Genomic DNA, 16677 nt, shown 5'->3' with positions numbered 1-16677 from the left:
CAGTACAGGCCCTTCAGCCCTTGATGTTGTGCTGACCTTTTATCCTACTCTAAGATCAAACTAACTGCATACTCTTCATTTATTATCATCCATGTGCCTATCCAAGAGTTGCTTAAATGTCCCTAATATACCTGACTCTGCTACCACTGCTGGCAGTTCATTCCATGCACCCACCAATTTCTGTGTAAAGAACTCACCTCTGACATCTCCCCTAAATCTTCCTCCAATCATCTTAAAATTATGCCCCATGTGATAGCCATTTCTGTCCTGGGAAAAAGTCTCTGGTTATCCACTCTATCTATGCCTTTCAACATCTTGTACACCTCTATCAAGTCACCTCTCATCCTTCTTCACTCCAATGAGGAAAGCCCTAGCTCCCTCAAAATTTCTTCATAAGACCTGTGTCTTCCTATGATACAATGTGTTCTATTATTCTACATAAACTAAAACCTATTGAGTTTATCAATTTCTTGTGAGGGTTTGATCACACCGTTATCATTAAAATAACACCACCAAGGACAATTAGTAATGGGCAATAATTGTCAGGAATACTCATCTCCTTGAAGAAAAATATAGGAAATATTTGATCGAAACATGACTGAAATCAGGAAACCATTGGAGCTGAGGAATGAAACACGATCCCAACACTTATAGAATGATACAACACAAGAATGAAGCTCATTTGGACAATTGTGCTGGCTTTTGGAAGGATTCTTAAGGTGCTTGACAGGGTAAATGCAGAGACGATGTTTCTCCTCATGGGACAGTCTAGGTCCAGAGAACATAGTTTCAGATTAAAGGTGCACCAATTTAAGACTGAGATGAGAAGAAATTTCTCCTCCCAGAAGGTTGTGAACCTTTGGAACTCCTTGTCACAGAGAACCGGGGGAGCTGAGTCCTTCTGTATAACATAAGGCTGAGATAGATATATTATTGGTCAGTCTGGAATCAAGGGTTATGGAGAAAGGGCAGGAAAGTGAACGTGAGCCATGATCCTACTGAATGGCAGAACAGACTTAAGGGGCAGAATGGCCTACATCTGTTCCAATTTCTTATGATCTTAATTTATCCCATTTCCCTCAGGCTTTCTTTCAATTGTCTTACTGATTTTCCCCTTCAAAGATTTGTCTGATTCTATCTTGGGGCAGGGATTTACATATTAATCATTCAAAACTTGCACCTCCGTTCTAACTGATCAAAGAATTAATAGCCATCTAGGTTTGTTCAATACATTTGCATAAATTGTACGACCCTTAGATCTTTTACTTATAAGTTCTGTGTTCTGTATCTGAGGAAGGAACGGGAGCTCTGAAAGCTTGTGATTTCAAATAAACCTTTTGGTCTGTGACCTGGTGTTGTGTGATTTTTGTCTCTGTTAAAAGTTCAGATTAAATCTACTTCCACAGCTGTTTCATGCATTGCATTCCAAATCAAAACAATCCACTTTGTCAAAATTGCCTCCTTATCTTGTTTCAAGTTCCTAAACGCTGAACCCTTTGGCTTTCAATTCTTCAGGCAGTGAAAACAATGACTTCCTTCTTATTGTATTAAGACCCCTCACAATTCTGACCCCTTCTATTAATCTCCCTTTAATGTTCTCTACTCAAAGGAGAACAATTGCAGCTGCTTATTGGTCAAGGGATTGAGTTCCGGAGCCGTAATGTCATACGGCAACTATATAAAACGCTAGTGTGGCCGCACTTGGAATATTGTGTACAGTTCTGGTCGCCCCATTACAGGAAGGATGTGGAAGCATTGGAAAAGATGCAGAGGAGATTTACCAGGATGTTGCCTGGTCTGGAGGGAAGGTCTTATGAGGAAAGGCTGAGGGACTTGAGTCTGTTCTCATTGGAAAGAAGAAGGCTAAGCGGGGATTTGATAGAGACATACAAGATGATCAGAGGATTAGATAGGGTGGACAGTGAAAGTCTTTTTCTAGGATGATGAAGTCAGCTTGTACGAGGGGGCATAGCTACAAATTGGGGGGTGATCGATTTAAGACAGATGTCAGAGGAAGGTTCTTTACTCAGAGAGTGATAAGGGCATGGAATGCCCGGCCTGCCAATGTAGTTAACTTAGCCACATTAGTGAGATTTAACAATCCTTTGTTAAGCACATGAATGATGATGGGATTGTGTAGGGGGATGGGTTTAGATTAGTTCACAGGTTGGCGCAACATCCAGGGCCTAAGGGCCTGTTCTGCGCTGTATTGTTTGATGTTCTGTTCTATGTTTTGATAATTTCGCTTGGCAGGCACTATGCACTCAGTAATCCTTGCTGTACTGCGGTTTTCCTTCACTATTACTGGGACATTTCACGCTGCCAACAGTAGAGCTAAATCTGACATGATGCATTTCTTTCAGGGGTTCAGTAGCACAACACTTTGAATAAGAGTCTTCATCATGTTTATTCTGAGATTAAAAATAAGGAGTTGCCTTCATGTAGCACCTCTCATAGCCTCAGGATTCCCTGAAGTGCTTCACAGCCTAAGAAATGCTTCAAATGTTTAGGCAATGCTGTAACGTTCGAAACAGCAGCATATTTCACACACTGTAAGCAATTCGATAACGGAGAGATAATCATGATAAAGAAATAAAGGTCAGTCAGGACACTGGAAGATTCCCCTTGCTCTCTATTGGAAGAGCAGCTATGGGATCTTTCAGGTCCGTCTAAGAGGATAACATCTAGGTTTAACATCTCATCTGACCTGATTGCAAGGCGATGGGGGGTGTCTTTGGTTACAATTCAAGATGGGGCAGCTGTTCTCCTCCAGACTAGCAATTTCCTCAGTGTACAGGCTGAACTGAGATGGAAACCCTGGCACGCTAACATAGCACTCTGCCCTAACACCTTAAATTTGGCACTCTGTCACAGTTCAGCACTTTGTTTGGCCACCCAGTAAGGGTTAAATGGAAACGCAGAAGGTTAAGTCAGCATTGGGGTTCGAACTTTTCCTATTAATTAAAAAGTAAACGAAAATTCTGCGGCTACTGGAGCAAACATAGAGAATGCTGGGGAAACTCAGCAGGTCCAGCAGCATCGGTTCAATTCCCGCCTCAGGTGACTGTCTGTGTGGAGTTTGCACATTCTCCCCATGTCTGCGTGGGTTTCCTCCGGGTGCTCCAGTTTCCTCCCACAGTCCAAAAACGTGCAGGTTAGGTGAATTGGCCGTGCTAAATTGCCCATAGTGTTAGGTGAAGGGGTAGATGTTGAGGAATGGATCTGGGTGGGTTGCGCTTCGGCGGGTCGATGTGGCTTTGTTGAGCCGAAAGGCCTGTTTCCACGCTGTAAGTAATCTAATCTAAGCTGTGAAGAGAAAAAATAGAGTTAATGTTTGGAGTCTAATGACTCTTCTTCAGAGTGGAAAGTTTTCGGCCAAGAAAGTTTTGTTTTTAGAAAATGCATTTGTTCTCGGCATGTGAAAGTTGTCGACAAAGGGAAATAATTTTTGTCTGTTCCTAACAGCGGCAGATGGCAGTGCCAGTAGCAGGGGCTATGTCCAAGCTCCTGGCCCAGGGGCTCGTCTGCTTCCATCTGCTTGCTTTGTGTCTTTGCTTCAACCTTTTGTTTTTGCTCTCCTGTCTTTGTTTGTTCCTCTTTGGTGGTCTTTCCTGTGTCTTCAGCAGGGCCAGAGCTGACCCGGCCTGCCGAGACGTGAAGCAGCGATGGCAGGAGTCGGCTCCTCAGGGAGATCGGGCCCTCGGAGAGCTCGCCACGGCAATGATTGTGATGGTGCAGGAGCACGGTGACTCGAGGCGATGGTGACGGCAGGGCAGCCTCTGCTGCCGACAGAGAAGCCAGTTGGTGTCGGTCAGCTGCGGCAATATGGTAGGCCCCAATTGGTAGTCCTGGCAGATAGCCGGGAGGTGGCGAGTGCTTTAGCGGTAGTGTGGTAGGCCCCAGTTGGTACTCCTGATTAATAGCTGGATGTGGTGAATGCTTTGTCGGTGGTGTGGTAAGCCTGGGTGCTGCTTCTGGCAGCATGGTGGTGGTGGTGGCCCCAAAGTGAGATTCCTGGAGTAGACTGTGTGGGGAAGGCAAGCCAGAGAAGAGGAGATCAAGCCCTTGTAGGACGTGCAGTCCCTGAATGGCCACACACGTAAAAAAGATCGTTACATGTAACTTTTAACTTTATTTCCTTCTTTCTTTCACACTATACAGGTATCGCCCGCTATCTGAAAGTAGAGCGTTCCTATGAAACCTTTTTGTAAGCTGAAATAGCGTAAAGCGAAGAAGCATTAATTTACATGGGAAAAAATTCTCCTTTTTTCGCAAAAGCGAAAATCCTTTTCGGATTTCTTTCGGTCAGCGAAAACAGGTACTAATGTAGGTCTTTCATAAAAACGAGGCAGCATAAAGCGAACTTTCAAAAAGTGGGGGAATCCTGTACTAAGAATGACTATAATGTTTAACTTTGTACTTTATTTCTTTCTACTTTGTTCTTAAGATTCTGTACCTAGGTACTTGTACTTATGACGGCACTGTGTGTATCAATATTGTACACTTTTCACTGAACTCCTGTACTTTTGTGCTTGAGTACACGTGACAATGAAGGCTAAATCTAATAGCCCTTTCTGAAGGTGATGCTGAGCTATTATCTAGGAAGTGCAGTTCAAATAATGACAGCTGAAGATTATTGGAATTACAGATCATGAAAGCAGGTGTCAATATGAAAATATTGCTATATGAAATTTAAAATCCGAAGGACAAAGAATACCTGGTTTGTTTTAGTGAAGAATAAGCTGACGCCAGATGTGATTGTTGCCAGGGAGGAAGATGAACAATTCAGAAGGTCTGTAAGGCTGTACACTCCCTGTATCACATGATACCTAGAACACAAATAAAATACAAAGTCTTAAAATGTGTTTTAAAACAATCTGGATGAGTAGGGATAATTCAAATCTGTACCAAAATAAATTAATTATAACGCTATAAAATCACCAGGTTTATAAAACGCTTGTGTGTAAATAATGCCTTTCACACCTACTGTTCACCTCAAAGTGTTTTAGGAAGTATTTTTGAAATGTCATCATTGTTCAGCAGCCAATTTGCACACAGTAAAGGATAGCATGGTGGCTCAGTGGTTAGCACTGCTGCCTCACAGTTCAATTCCAGCCTCAGGTGACTGTCTATGTGGAGACTGCACATTTTCTCCATGTCTGCATGGGTTCCTCCGGGTGCTCCAGTTTCCTCCCACAGTCCAAATATGTACAGATTAGGTGGATTGGCTGTGTTAAACTACCAATAGTATCCAGGGTTGTGCAGGTTAGGTGGATTAGCCATGGTAAATGCAGGGTTATGGGGGTGTGGAGGGTCTAGGTGGAATGCTTTTAAGAGGGTTGGTGTGGACTCAATTGGCTGAATGGCCTGTTCCTGCAGTGTAGGGATTCTATGATTCAATGAAACTCCCATAAGCATCACTGTAAAAATGACCAATCTGCTTTTTTGTGATGTTAATTGTTGGATAATATTGATCACAACGCCAAAGATTACTTAATTGGTCATCTTAAAACTAATGCTGTGGGATCTTTAGCATCCTATAAGGCAATGACTTTACAATTTCACTTGAAGGACAGCACCTCTTTCTAACACGAAACCATCAGCCTCTATTTTTGTGTTCAAGATCTGGAGGGAGACTTGAACCTCAAATGTTTTGGTTCAGAATGAAAAGGAGACCACATTTAAAAGGGCTGACAATTTTGAACACAGGAGTCACAGTCACCACACCCGTGGATATTGGGTGACTGGGGACACATACCCATCCTGCATGCCTAGTGGTAAATCTGAACTGAGAAATCAGCAGGAATTGTTTCAGTTGTTATTCATGCCCTATCATGCCAAAGTTCACTTTTGCAGAGATCTCATTGTCTGCCCAACACTATCACCCAAATCAACTCCAAAACATTGAAGACTCTGGGTATTACATCCTCTCTGAAGCCTGCACATTTATTAGTCTACCTGGTCTACAACGATTCTCTTCCCTAAAACATATCAAATGTACATTGTGGGGCTCTGAGTAGTTTTCACTTATTGCTGTAGAGACTCAATCTTGAAATTCTCACACTTATTTTTAAATCCCTTTTTGGTCTCACCCCAACCCTATCTCTGGCTAGATGACCATTTATTGTCCATCCCTAATTGTCCAAATGCAGTAAGGAGGCAATCATATTGCTATGGGAGTGGAGTCACATGTAGGCCAGACCAGGTAAGGATAGCAGTTCCCTTTCCTAAAGGGCATTATGAACCAGATGAGCTTTTACAAACAATCGATCAATCATCATTATTAGTTTCTTAATTCCAGATTTTATTGGATGTAATTCCACCATGTGCTGTGGTGGGATTTGAACATGGGTCGCTGGAACAGCAGTCCAGTGATAATATCACTAGGCCATCACCTCCCCCTTTTAGACTTCAGTACAATATTACGGCTTCAGCATAATGCGATGTAAATTTGTATATTGTTCCTTAATATGTCTGGAGTTGCTGTTGTTTGCGTATGCCAATGGCCTTGAGATGGCTGAACTAATGAGCATTTGTAAACCACATCCTTTTAGATCAGATTCCCTACAGTATGGAAACAGGCCCTTCAGCCCAACAAGTCCACACCGACCCTCCGAGGAACAACCCACCTGACCCAATATCTGCCCCTGCCTAATACACCTAACACTACAGACAATTTAGCATGAACAATTCACCTGACCTGCACATCTTTGGACTGTGGGAGGAAACCGGAGCACCCAGAGGAAACCCACGCAGACACAGGGAGAATATGCAAACTTCACACAAACAGTTGCCCGAGGCTGGAATCGAACCCAGGTCCCTGGTGCTGTGAGGCAGCAGTGCTAACCACTGAACCACCACGCCACTCCATCTGCTACTCTGTGCTGTCTTGTGCATGAGATTACACTTTACATACTGCCTTCTCGTGGAAAAGTGATGTACAGCTATTTTAAATCCTGCCAGTAAAAGGGGCAGCCTCCACACCAACTGATGTTTCAAGATATTAAAATAATTAACTCACTTCACCAGGTTTGGAAGCTGCTCTGGTTTGAGCCAAAATGCTTGTTTGTCACTATCCATGCCATTAATTGCCTTCTGAGTGGGCACAAGGAGTGTGATATTGGTGGATTCTGAAAGCAACTTGTTTTGAGAAGCATCCTGAAAAAAAAAGAGAATCAAAAAATTTTAGTTTAAAAGAATTTTCAATTTAAGGGGACTTTACCCTCACCTTCTCCTTCTCTCAGGAGAAAGGAAGAGCTTGTATTTATATATGCAACCTCAGGACGACAAATTACAGGTTTGCAACTTACATTCACCCACTTGAGAAATTCAGCTGCTTCTGGAATGAGGGAGAGAGCCTAGAAAGAAATGAGAAAATGGATTTTTACACATCACAAATCATTCTCATGATTTATTAATAGTGATAGACACTTTTATTGTGTCTTGGTTACATATTCTAATCGCTATATGTGGCAGGGTATTCTTTAGCTGGACATCACTATTATGTGACAACTGTTACACCTGCAGCTCAACTGTGCTGCCACTAGATGGAGCTTCCTCCACTGCAGATTCCCCCCTCAAAAATTTCACCTATAACATAATTAATGGACTCAGAGGAAAATTTCCCCCTCTGTAGACAATGCTGCTGCAGACTGACTCGTATAAAATCATGAGAGGATTTGACTGAAACTGAGAGGCTGCTTCCACCTGATTAGTGAGTCTGGACCAAGGGAGCACGAGGCTCAGGGTGAGAGTTGAAGATTTTGGACTGAGGTGTGGACAGCCTTCTTCACTTAGCGTGTTTTAAATCCTTGGAATTGTCTTCCCAAGAGGACTGTTAGTGCTCCATCATTGGGTACATTCACAAATGAGAGACTTGGGCTATAAGGGAACCAAGAGACATGCAGATGAAGTAAGTAAGCAAAAGATCAGCCATGATATTACTGACTGGTGGAGCAGTCTCTATTTCTTCTTATTTAGATCTGAAATCTACATATCTGTGTCTATATGGAATTTAATCACCCTTATATATCATTCCAGGCAGAAAGAATGAGGACTGGCAATATAAAATAAAGGACACAGTGCTAACGTCTTGTGGCACAACAGTAGCATCTCTAGCCCTGGGCCAGGAAGTCCAGATTCAATTTCCACCTGTCCTAGGTGTGTGTTACAGTATGGCCAAGAAAGGTTGATTGAAATAAGTACGGTTCTGTTATAGAAGGGATATTAGTAACCTGGAGAGGGTTCAGAAAAGATTTACCAGAATTTTGCCAGGAATGGAGGGTTTGAGTTATAAAGATAGGCTGGAAAGGTTGGGACTTGTTTCACTGGAGAGTGGGAGATTGAGAGTGACCTTATCGAGGTTTATAAAACCATGAGGGGCATAGATAAGTGAGTAGCAAATGTATTTTCCCTAAGTTGGGGGAGTTCAAAACTAAGGGATACATTTTTAAGGTGGGAGGAGAAAGATTTAAAAATGACATGGGGGACATTTATTTAATGCAAAGAGTGGTCCAGCTACAATGTTGAAAAGACTTTTGGATATGTACATGAATGGGAAAGGTTTGGAGGGATATGGGTCAAATGCAGGCAGGTGGGACTAGTTTAGTTTGGGAGCACGGTCGGCATGGACTGTTGGGCCGAAGGGTCTGTATGACACTCCAGTGGGTGCAGGAGCAGAGGAACTTGAAGCTACACATGAAAAAATCATTGAAGATGGTGGGACAGGGTTAAGGAAGCATAAAAGATGCAGGATCCCAGACTTTATAATTAAAGGCAGAGGGAAGAAATGTCAGGAAGTTATGGTGAACATAAATAGTATATAAAATAGGAGGAGTCAGCTGTTCAAACCCTCAAGTTTGCTCTAATGTGCATTAGGAACATAGCTAAACTGATTGTGGCTACTACACAACTTTCCTATCAGTCTCCCAGAACCCTTGTCTCCCTCGTCAACATCTCCCTCTCCAACTCAGCATTGAACTTGTTCATTGATCCAGACTCCAATGCTCTCTAAGGGAGAGAATTTAAAAGACTTCCATTGATGAGAGGATCATGAACCAGAGGACACTGATCTATGGTAACTGGCAAAAGAAACAAAGGTGACAAAAGTTAGGGTCTGGAATGGGCTGCCTGAGAATGTGGTGAAGGAAATTCAACTGTTGGTTTCAAAGGAGAAATCTTTTATTCATTCGAGGGACATGGGTGTCACTGGCTTGGATAATGTTTATTGCCCATCCCTGATTGCCCTTGTGAAAGTGGTGGTGAGTGATCTTGTTGAACCTGTGTCATCTGTAGAGAAACCCATAATGCTGTTAGACAGGGAGTTCCAGGATTCTGACCTGGTGACTGTGAAGGAATGGTTATATATTTCCAAGTCAGGATGATGAGTGGAGGGGTTTCGATTACCCAAGGAAGAAACTAAATTTGCAGAACTATGGGAAAAAGGAGGAGGAGTGAGACTGGCTGAATTGCTGTTGCAGAGACCAGCACATTCATGGCAGGCTGAATGGCCTCATACTATGCTGTAACCTCTCCATGTTCCTGGGATTTATTCCTTGCACTTCGGTTGTTTTACTGAGGACATGGAAGTAGGATTTTAATCAATTAGGGCTGACTGTAATCCATTATTAGTCAAATTAGATACACCAGCGAATGGGAATCACCAGCCACCTGCTTTAGTATGAAGATGATGGGACAATTCTAAAGGGCCAGTCATTGACTGAAAATGTGAACAGAATGTGTTTTCATCGGAGAAAATAAGCTGAAGGCCAATCTGGGATTTGGTGAAAGATGTAATGCAGATTTATGGAAAGGTTCCTTTTATTCGTTTGTAGTATTTGGACATGACTTGCTGGCCAGCATTTATTGCCCATTCCAGCTGCTTTTGAGAGGATGGTGGTTAGTTAGCTACTTGGATGGCTGCAGTCCATGTGCTGTAGGTAGCCCACAACACCCTTAGGGAGGGAATTCCAAGATTTTTATCCAGAAGGAATGGCAATCTTTTTCCAAGTCAGGATGGTGCTTGGCTTGGAGGGGAAATTGCCGGTGGTGGTGTTCCCATATATCTGCTGCCCTTGTCCTTCCAGATGGAAGGGCTTATAATCTTGGAAGCTGCTGTCGAAGGATCGCTGGTGAATTTTTGCAGTGCACCTTGTAGATGGTACACACTGCTGCCGCTGAGTGTCAGTGGTGGATGCTTGTGGATGTGGTGCCAATCAAGCAGGACACTTTGTCCTGGATGGTGTCTAGCTACTTGAGTGTTATTGGAGCTGCAACCATCCAGGCAAGTGGAGAGTATTCCATTACATTCTTGACCTGTGCCTTGTAAATGGTGATCAGGCTTTGGGGAGTGAGGAGATGAGTTACTCGCCACAGTATTTCTAGCCTCTGACCTACTCTTGTAGCTGCTGTATTTACTTGGTGAGTCAACTTGAGTTTCTGGTCAATGGTACCCCAAGGAAGTTGATAGTGGGGGTTTCAGTGATGGTAAGGGGTGATGGTTAGATTGCCTCTTATTAGAGATGGTCATTGCTTGGCATTTTGTGGAGCAAATGTTATTTGCCACATGTCAGCACAAGCCTGGACATTGTCCAGATCTTGTTGCATTTGAACATAGGCTGCTTCAGTGTCTGAAACAAATCATACAATTGCTACAGAGCAGAAGGAGGCTATTCAGCCCATCGTGCCTGGACCAGTTCCCACCAAAGGACTTGACATCCATGAAAGGTGCACTCATAACCTGAACAAAGGGTTGTTAGCAACTTATAAATCTTTCTGCCATATGACAGAAAGAAGGGTGGACTGTCTTCCACCACCACCGTTGGGTCCAAGCTATATTATGTTGCTGAAGTGCCATGTTGCCACGGTGACTCGGGCTCTGTGTACTACCACCATCATATTCCCTAGAGCTTTTGAATGAGCTTTCCAATGGTCAAGCGCTACTATCTTCCTAAAGCTGTACAACAACACTTTTCATAGTCATTTGTCTTGTAGGTTTTATGTTGAACCAAACTCAACGTGTGTGTGATCTGAATGAGCCCAGTACCCCGAAGGAAAATGTTTGAACAGATAACCATACTAGTGAGCTTACCGTCACAGCGTCTCCATAACAGATCAGACCATCACCATCATATCCTTTCTGACAAGTGCAGCCTCTGATTCCTGGAGATATATATATGCAAGTCGCCTGCCAGTATATATGAAGGAGATCAGCAAATGAGCAGTAAAAATACACACTTTATTTCTAAACATGAAGAGAATCCTATCTATTTTGTTGCCGCTCTTCAGCAGATTTTCATGTTTTCTTTTTGAATAATAGAGTAAGAAATCACAATCTGTTTCAGGTCTACTTTGAAATAGCAGCGACCAGCTCTGAGTATAGGACAATTATACAATCCTTATGGTAACTGAATAATCACTGTCATAACTCATCAATCCACCAGGCACATAATTAAAGATATAGAGTACAAATAGCAAGGACGTTAAACCTTTATAAATCACTATTTGAGCCTCAGTTGGAGTGATGTGTCCAATTCTAGCCATTACACTTTCGGAAGGATGTTAAGGCATTGGAGAGAGTATAGAGGAGCGTTACTGATGTGGTCCCAGGAATGAAAGACCTCAGTTAGTAGAAAAGGTGAAAGAGATTGGGATTGTTCACCTGAAACCAAGAGACTTAATGGGGGCATTCAAAATTACGAAGGGTTTTGTGCTTTTTCAAACATTCATTTGTGAGAGGTGAGTGTCTCTGCTGAGGCCAGCATTTATTTCCCATCCTTAAATGCCCTTGAGAAAGTGGTAGTGAACTGTCTTCTTTAACTACTGCAGCCCATCTGGTGTAGGTAGATCCACAGTAACGTTAAGAAGAGACTTGTAGGATTGTAACCTGGTAACGCTGAAGGAATGGTGATATCTTCAGGCTCGAAGGGCAGAATGGCCTACTCCTGCACCTATTGTAATTTGTCTATCTTCAGGATAGCGCGTGACTTGGATGAAAGGTATCCTTGCAGGCGCTGGTGTCCTAATGGAGGCCATGGGTTTGGAAGGTGCTGTTGGAGGAGCCTTGGTGAATTGCTGCAGTGCACCTTGTAGGTGACACCCACTACTACCACTGTTCATCGATGGCAAAAGGAGTGTGTGTTTAAGGCAGAAAATCAGGTTCCCATCAAATGGACTGCTTTGTCTTGGATTGTGTTGAGTTTTTGAGTGTTGTTGGAGCGGCATCCATCCACCCAATTGGGAGTATTTAAATGGAGAGTGTTAGCTGCATTAATCGGGGGAAATGTAGAGAAATCAGGGAATGGTTCTGGGTGGGTTACTCTTTGGAGGGTCGGTGTGGTCTTGCTGGGTCGAAGGGCCTGTTTCCACACTGAAGGGATTCTAAGTTCTAAGTTCTGTAGGGATTCTAATTCCCACCCAGCAATTCAATCTAAAATTCTTCAAGAACATAATTTGGGATGATGCAATCTTGATAAAGCTTAATATCATTTGTGAGTTGGTGGATGCATTGGACATGTGTACCAGAAGAGAGAGACTCGCAAATTACTTCACATTTGTCTGTTGAACCGAATTTGAGAGAAATATTGGTAAATTTGGAATATGGGTGGGTAGGATGAGAGGCAAATATGAAGGGGCAGAATGTAGTGCCCATGATCGATGTAAAGGCAGGGGATAACCTTGTGCTGGTTTGGGCTCTATTCCAATAGAAAGACTAACCTGCTGCTGGCTGCCTCTGAGGACCCCTGGGTTGGCACTATAGAGCCCGAAATCCAATTATAGTTCTGAGTGCTTCAGGCTCTGACTGTTTTAAAGAGCCTTCCCATAAATGGCCTTAGGACCTGCAATGTGATCAGCAATGGGGTCCTTGCACTCATTTCAGGCAGATGACAAGGCTACTGAAAGCAAAAGGCTCTCACGAAACCAGCCAAATAAGCATTTGCAAAGTGAGTTCTATCTCTTCAGTAAATTGGTCATTCATCGTAGAATCACTACAGTAGGTCATTCAGACCATCGAGTCCACACTAATCCTCCCACGCAGACGCACTCCCCTACAACCCTGCATTTCCCATGGCTACCCCTCATAACCTGCGCATCCTTGGACCCTATGGGCAACGTAGCAAGGCCAATCCACCTAACATGCATATCTTTGGACTTTGTGGACTGGAGGAAAACCACACAGTCACAGGGAAAATGTGCAAACTCCACACAGGCACTCACCTGAGGGTGGAATCAAACTGGGGTCCCTGACGCTGTGAGGCAGCAGTGCTAACCACAGCCATCATGCCACCCTGCACCCTTGTACCCATGTTAAACTTGTACTGGCATTGCAATTATGCTGCTGGGAATTCTAGTTGGCATGCTTTTCCATCCTGATGAAACAAGAGGGTATAATTTTAAAGGCAAGAAGTTTAGAAAAGATTTACGGGAAATCTTGTTCACCGATAGGGTAGTGGGGTCTGAGGTGCACTGCCTGGGAGGGTAGCTGATGAGGCAAACATCACAAATTTTATAAAGTATTTGGATAAGCATTTGAAGTGCCATAACATTCAAGGTAATGGGTTAAGCATAGCAAGGTGGGACAATGAAGGTAGGACTGTATCTTTAGGTGATACACAACTGATGGACTGAAGTGCCCCTTCTGTACTGTATGATTCTATGATTCTAGAACTCAACAGATTCTAACATCAAACCAACTCACCAGATAATGGCATCCTCCATTTTCTTCCAAACAAGGATTTATTGGCTCACATTCAATGCCGTTACCACGGAAACCCTTTTTGCACTCACAGTCATTCTGTTGATAAGTGAAAGACTCAGCAAAATTAGCTATTTGTCATCTACTACTGTTAAACTTGCCTTCATTGTACAGACGGGTATAAGAGTTGGGACATCATATTCAGGTTTATAGGACATTGGTGAGGCCTCTTTTGGAGTACATTGTGCAGTTCTGGTCTCCCTGTTATAGGAAGGATATTATTAAACTGGAGAGGATTCAGAAAAGATTTACCAGAATGTTGTCAGGATTGGAGGGCTTGCATTAGAGAGGCTGGATAGGCTGGGACATTTTTCATTAGAGTATAGGAGGTTGAGGGGATATCTTATAGATGTTTATAAAATCATGAGGGGCACAGATAAGGTGAATAGCAAAAGTATTTTCCCTAGGGTGGGCGAATTCAAAACTAGGGGGCATATTTTTAAGGTGTGGGGAGAGAGTTAAAAAGGACATGGAGGATGCAACGTTTTTACGCAGAGAGTGGTTAGTATGTGGAACGAACTGCCAGAGGCAGGTATAGTTACAACATTTAAAAGACATTTGGATAAGTACATGAATAGGAAAGGTTTGGAGGGATATGGGCCGAGTGCAGGCAGATGGGACTAGTTTAGCTTTGAAACATGGTCGGTAAGGACCAGTTTGACCAAAGGGTCTGTCTCTGTGCTGCATGACTCTTTGACTCTATATCTCATGTGGAAAGGATCACATAAAATAATAATGGAATTCTGGTGACATTTTTTGTTTGCAATATTCTTTTGCAATATTAATTTCAACTTCAATTACTATTCAACACTGGTTCGAATGTGCATTTTTGAAAACCAGTTTGGTGTAACCATGAAGAAAAAGCATCGAGGGATAAGGAGGAAAAGGGTGTTTTTTCTGACCAGAGAGTTTAGGATTGGGGGTAAAATAAAAAGAAAATATACTGCAGATGCTGGAAATCTGAAATAAAACCAGAAAATGCGAAAGGAACTCAGCATGTCTGGCAGCACCTGTGCAGAGATGTTTGAAAGAAGAGTCATATTGGGCTTTTAACATTAACTCTGTTTCTCTCGCCTTAAGTTTTAGGGATCATTATTTCTGAATAAAAATTGCCCACTTAGAACTGAGGTGAAGGAAACTTTTTCACTTTGGAATTCTCTCCCTAACAGAGTTGGGGGTTGGTCAGACATCCACTATATACAAGTTCAAGACTAGGATCAATACGTTTTTAGGCACCACCATAGAAATGGAACATGGGTATTGGGTGGATAAGTGGAGTTGGCTAGAAGGCTCTGCCTGCTGCAAATGGGCTTCCCAGAATGGTCAAAGGACAGGGTCCTTGTGCTAATTTCAGGCAGTAACAGGGCTGCCTTAAAAAAAGGCTCTGGTTAAACTAGTAAAACACACACTCACAGTGAGTTCTGTGGCCTGGTAAACTGGTTATTCTTATGCCTGTTTTATGCTTGTGCATCAGATCTAAAGCATTGAATGGTGTTGTTTTATTCATTTATAGAACAAGGACATTACTGGCTAGGCCAGCATCTATTACCCATCCCTAATTGCCCAGAGGACAGTTAAGAATCAACCACATTGCTGTGGGTCTGGAGTCACGTGTAGGCCAGAATGGCAGTTTCCTTCCTTAAAGAACATTAGTGAACCAGGTGGGTTTCTTCCCAACAATCGGCAATGGATTTATGGTCATCATTAGCTTCTTAATTCCAGATTTTTAAAAAATATTGGATTCAAATGCCACCATCTACTCCAGTGGGATTTGAACCAAGGTCCTGGGAACATTACCTGGGTCTCTGGACTAACAACCCAGTGATAATACCACAAGACCATCATCATTATCAATGTAGGCTTCATTGCACTGTTAGTTCCTACTCCAGCACTCAGTCTCCCCTGCACTGCAGTAGTGAGGCTAGGGGCAATGCATCTTTAGAAAAGCTATCTTTCAGACTTGGGATCTTCCCAACCATCACTCTCCCTCACGATTACACTCACATCCTGTGATTTCAACTCCCAGGCTGCAGAGTGCGACCAACTGAGACATGAGGGTCCTAGGAAAGGAGTTGACAGTATTGATGAGAGGACAAGAAAATTGAGACAGGAATCAGGCACATTTACCTGGCCTGGCCCCAGGTGGATGCAGTTTGCGTTGATATGGCATCCTCCTCGACTTTCCAGCAAGCAGTTATTGATTTCAGTGCAATCCTCGCCATCTCCTGTCCATCCAGGTAAACATTGACACAAATACGACCCCATTCCTGTCATAATACATTCAGCCTGTGGGCAAATTGTGCACATTAAAAGTTTTTTTATTGACAAAGTCATTATTACACACTTAGAGTGGGGGTTGGTTTAGGTGATGAGCTGAAAAAATTGTAGCCTTGTCAACAAATCTGGTGGCAGTAGTGAGTTCCAGTTCATGAAGGGGTTCCACATTGCTATAGCAACATGAATGTTGCAGCTTGGAATAGTGGGTAGTCAAGACTACAATTCCCTTCCAGCACATGGCCTTAGTGCTTGCATTGGTGATGGTTGTGAGGGTTTCCTCTCCCTTGGATGTGACACTGAGTCTGTTCTGCCATTCAATTATGGCTGGTATGTTTTGCCAACCCATTCTCCTGCCTTCTCCCCAAAGCCCTTGATCCCCTTACTAATCATGAATCTATCTCTCTCTCTCAATGACTTGGCTTCCACAGCTTTCTGCTGCAATGAATTACAAAGATTAACCACCCTCTATCTGAAGAAATTCCTCCTCATCTTAGTTCTAAAGGGTCATCCTTTCAGCCTGTAGCTGTGTCCCCAGGTCCTAGTCTCTCCTACTAGTGGAAATATCTTCTCCATGTCCACTCTGTCTGGGCCTCCCAGTATTCTGTCAGTTTCAATCACATCCCCCCCATCCTTCTAAACTCCATCGA

The 16677-nt window shown here is 43.1% G+C and overlaps 1 protein-coding gene across 1 annotated transcript in view; it reads right to left on the bottom strand.

Moving 5' to 3' along the window:
• stab2 (stabilin 2) overlaps nt 1-16677 on the bottom strand; it is a 181790-nt gene that overhangs the window by 89528 nt on the left and 75585 nt on the right. Inside the window, exons 25-30 of the mRNA XM_043709921.1 lie at nt 15881-16039; nt 13697-13792; nt 11090-11185; nt 7311-7358; nt 7022-7158; nt 4718-4829 (exon numbers count right to left, since the gene is read on the bottom strand). Coding sequence (XP_043565856.1) covers nt 4718-4829; nt 7022-7158; nt 7311-7358; nt 11090-11185; nt 13697-13792; nt 15881-16039 — 648 coding nt within the window. The remainder of the gene's footprint in view (nt 1-4717; nt 4830-7021; nt 7159-7310; nt 7359-11089; nt 11186-13696; nt 13793-15880; nt 16040-16677) is intronic.

This window comes from Chiloscyllium plagiosum, chromosome 19 (assembly GCF_004010195.1).
Source record: "Chiloscyllium plagiosum isolate BGI_BamShark_2017 chromosome 19, ASM401019v2, whole genome shotgun sequence".
NCBI lineage: Eukaryota > Metazoa > Chordata > Chondrichthyes > Orectolobiformes > Hemiscylliidae > Chiloscyllium > Chiloscyllium plagiosum.
Note: the sequence above shows the minus strand (reverse complement) of the source record. Positions and strands in the feature narration are given on the sequence as shown.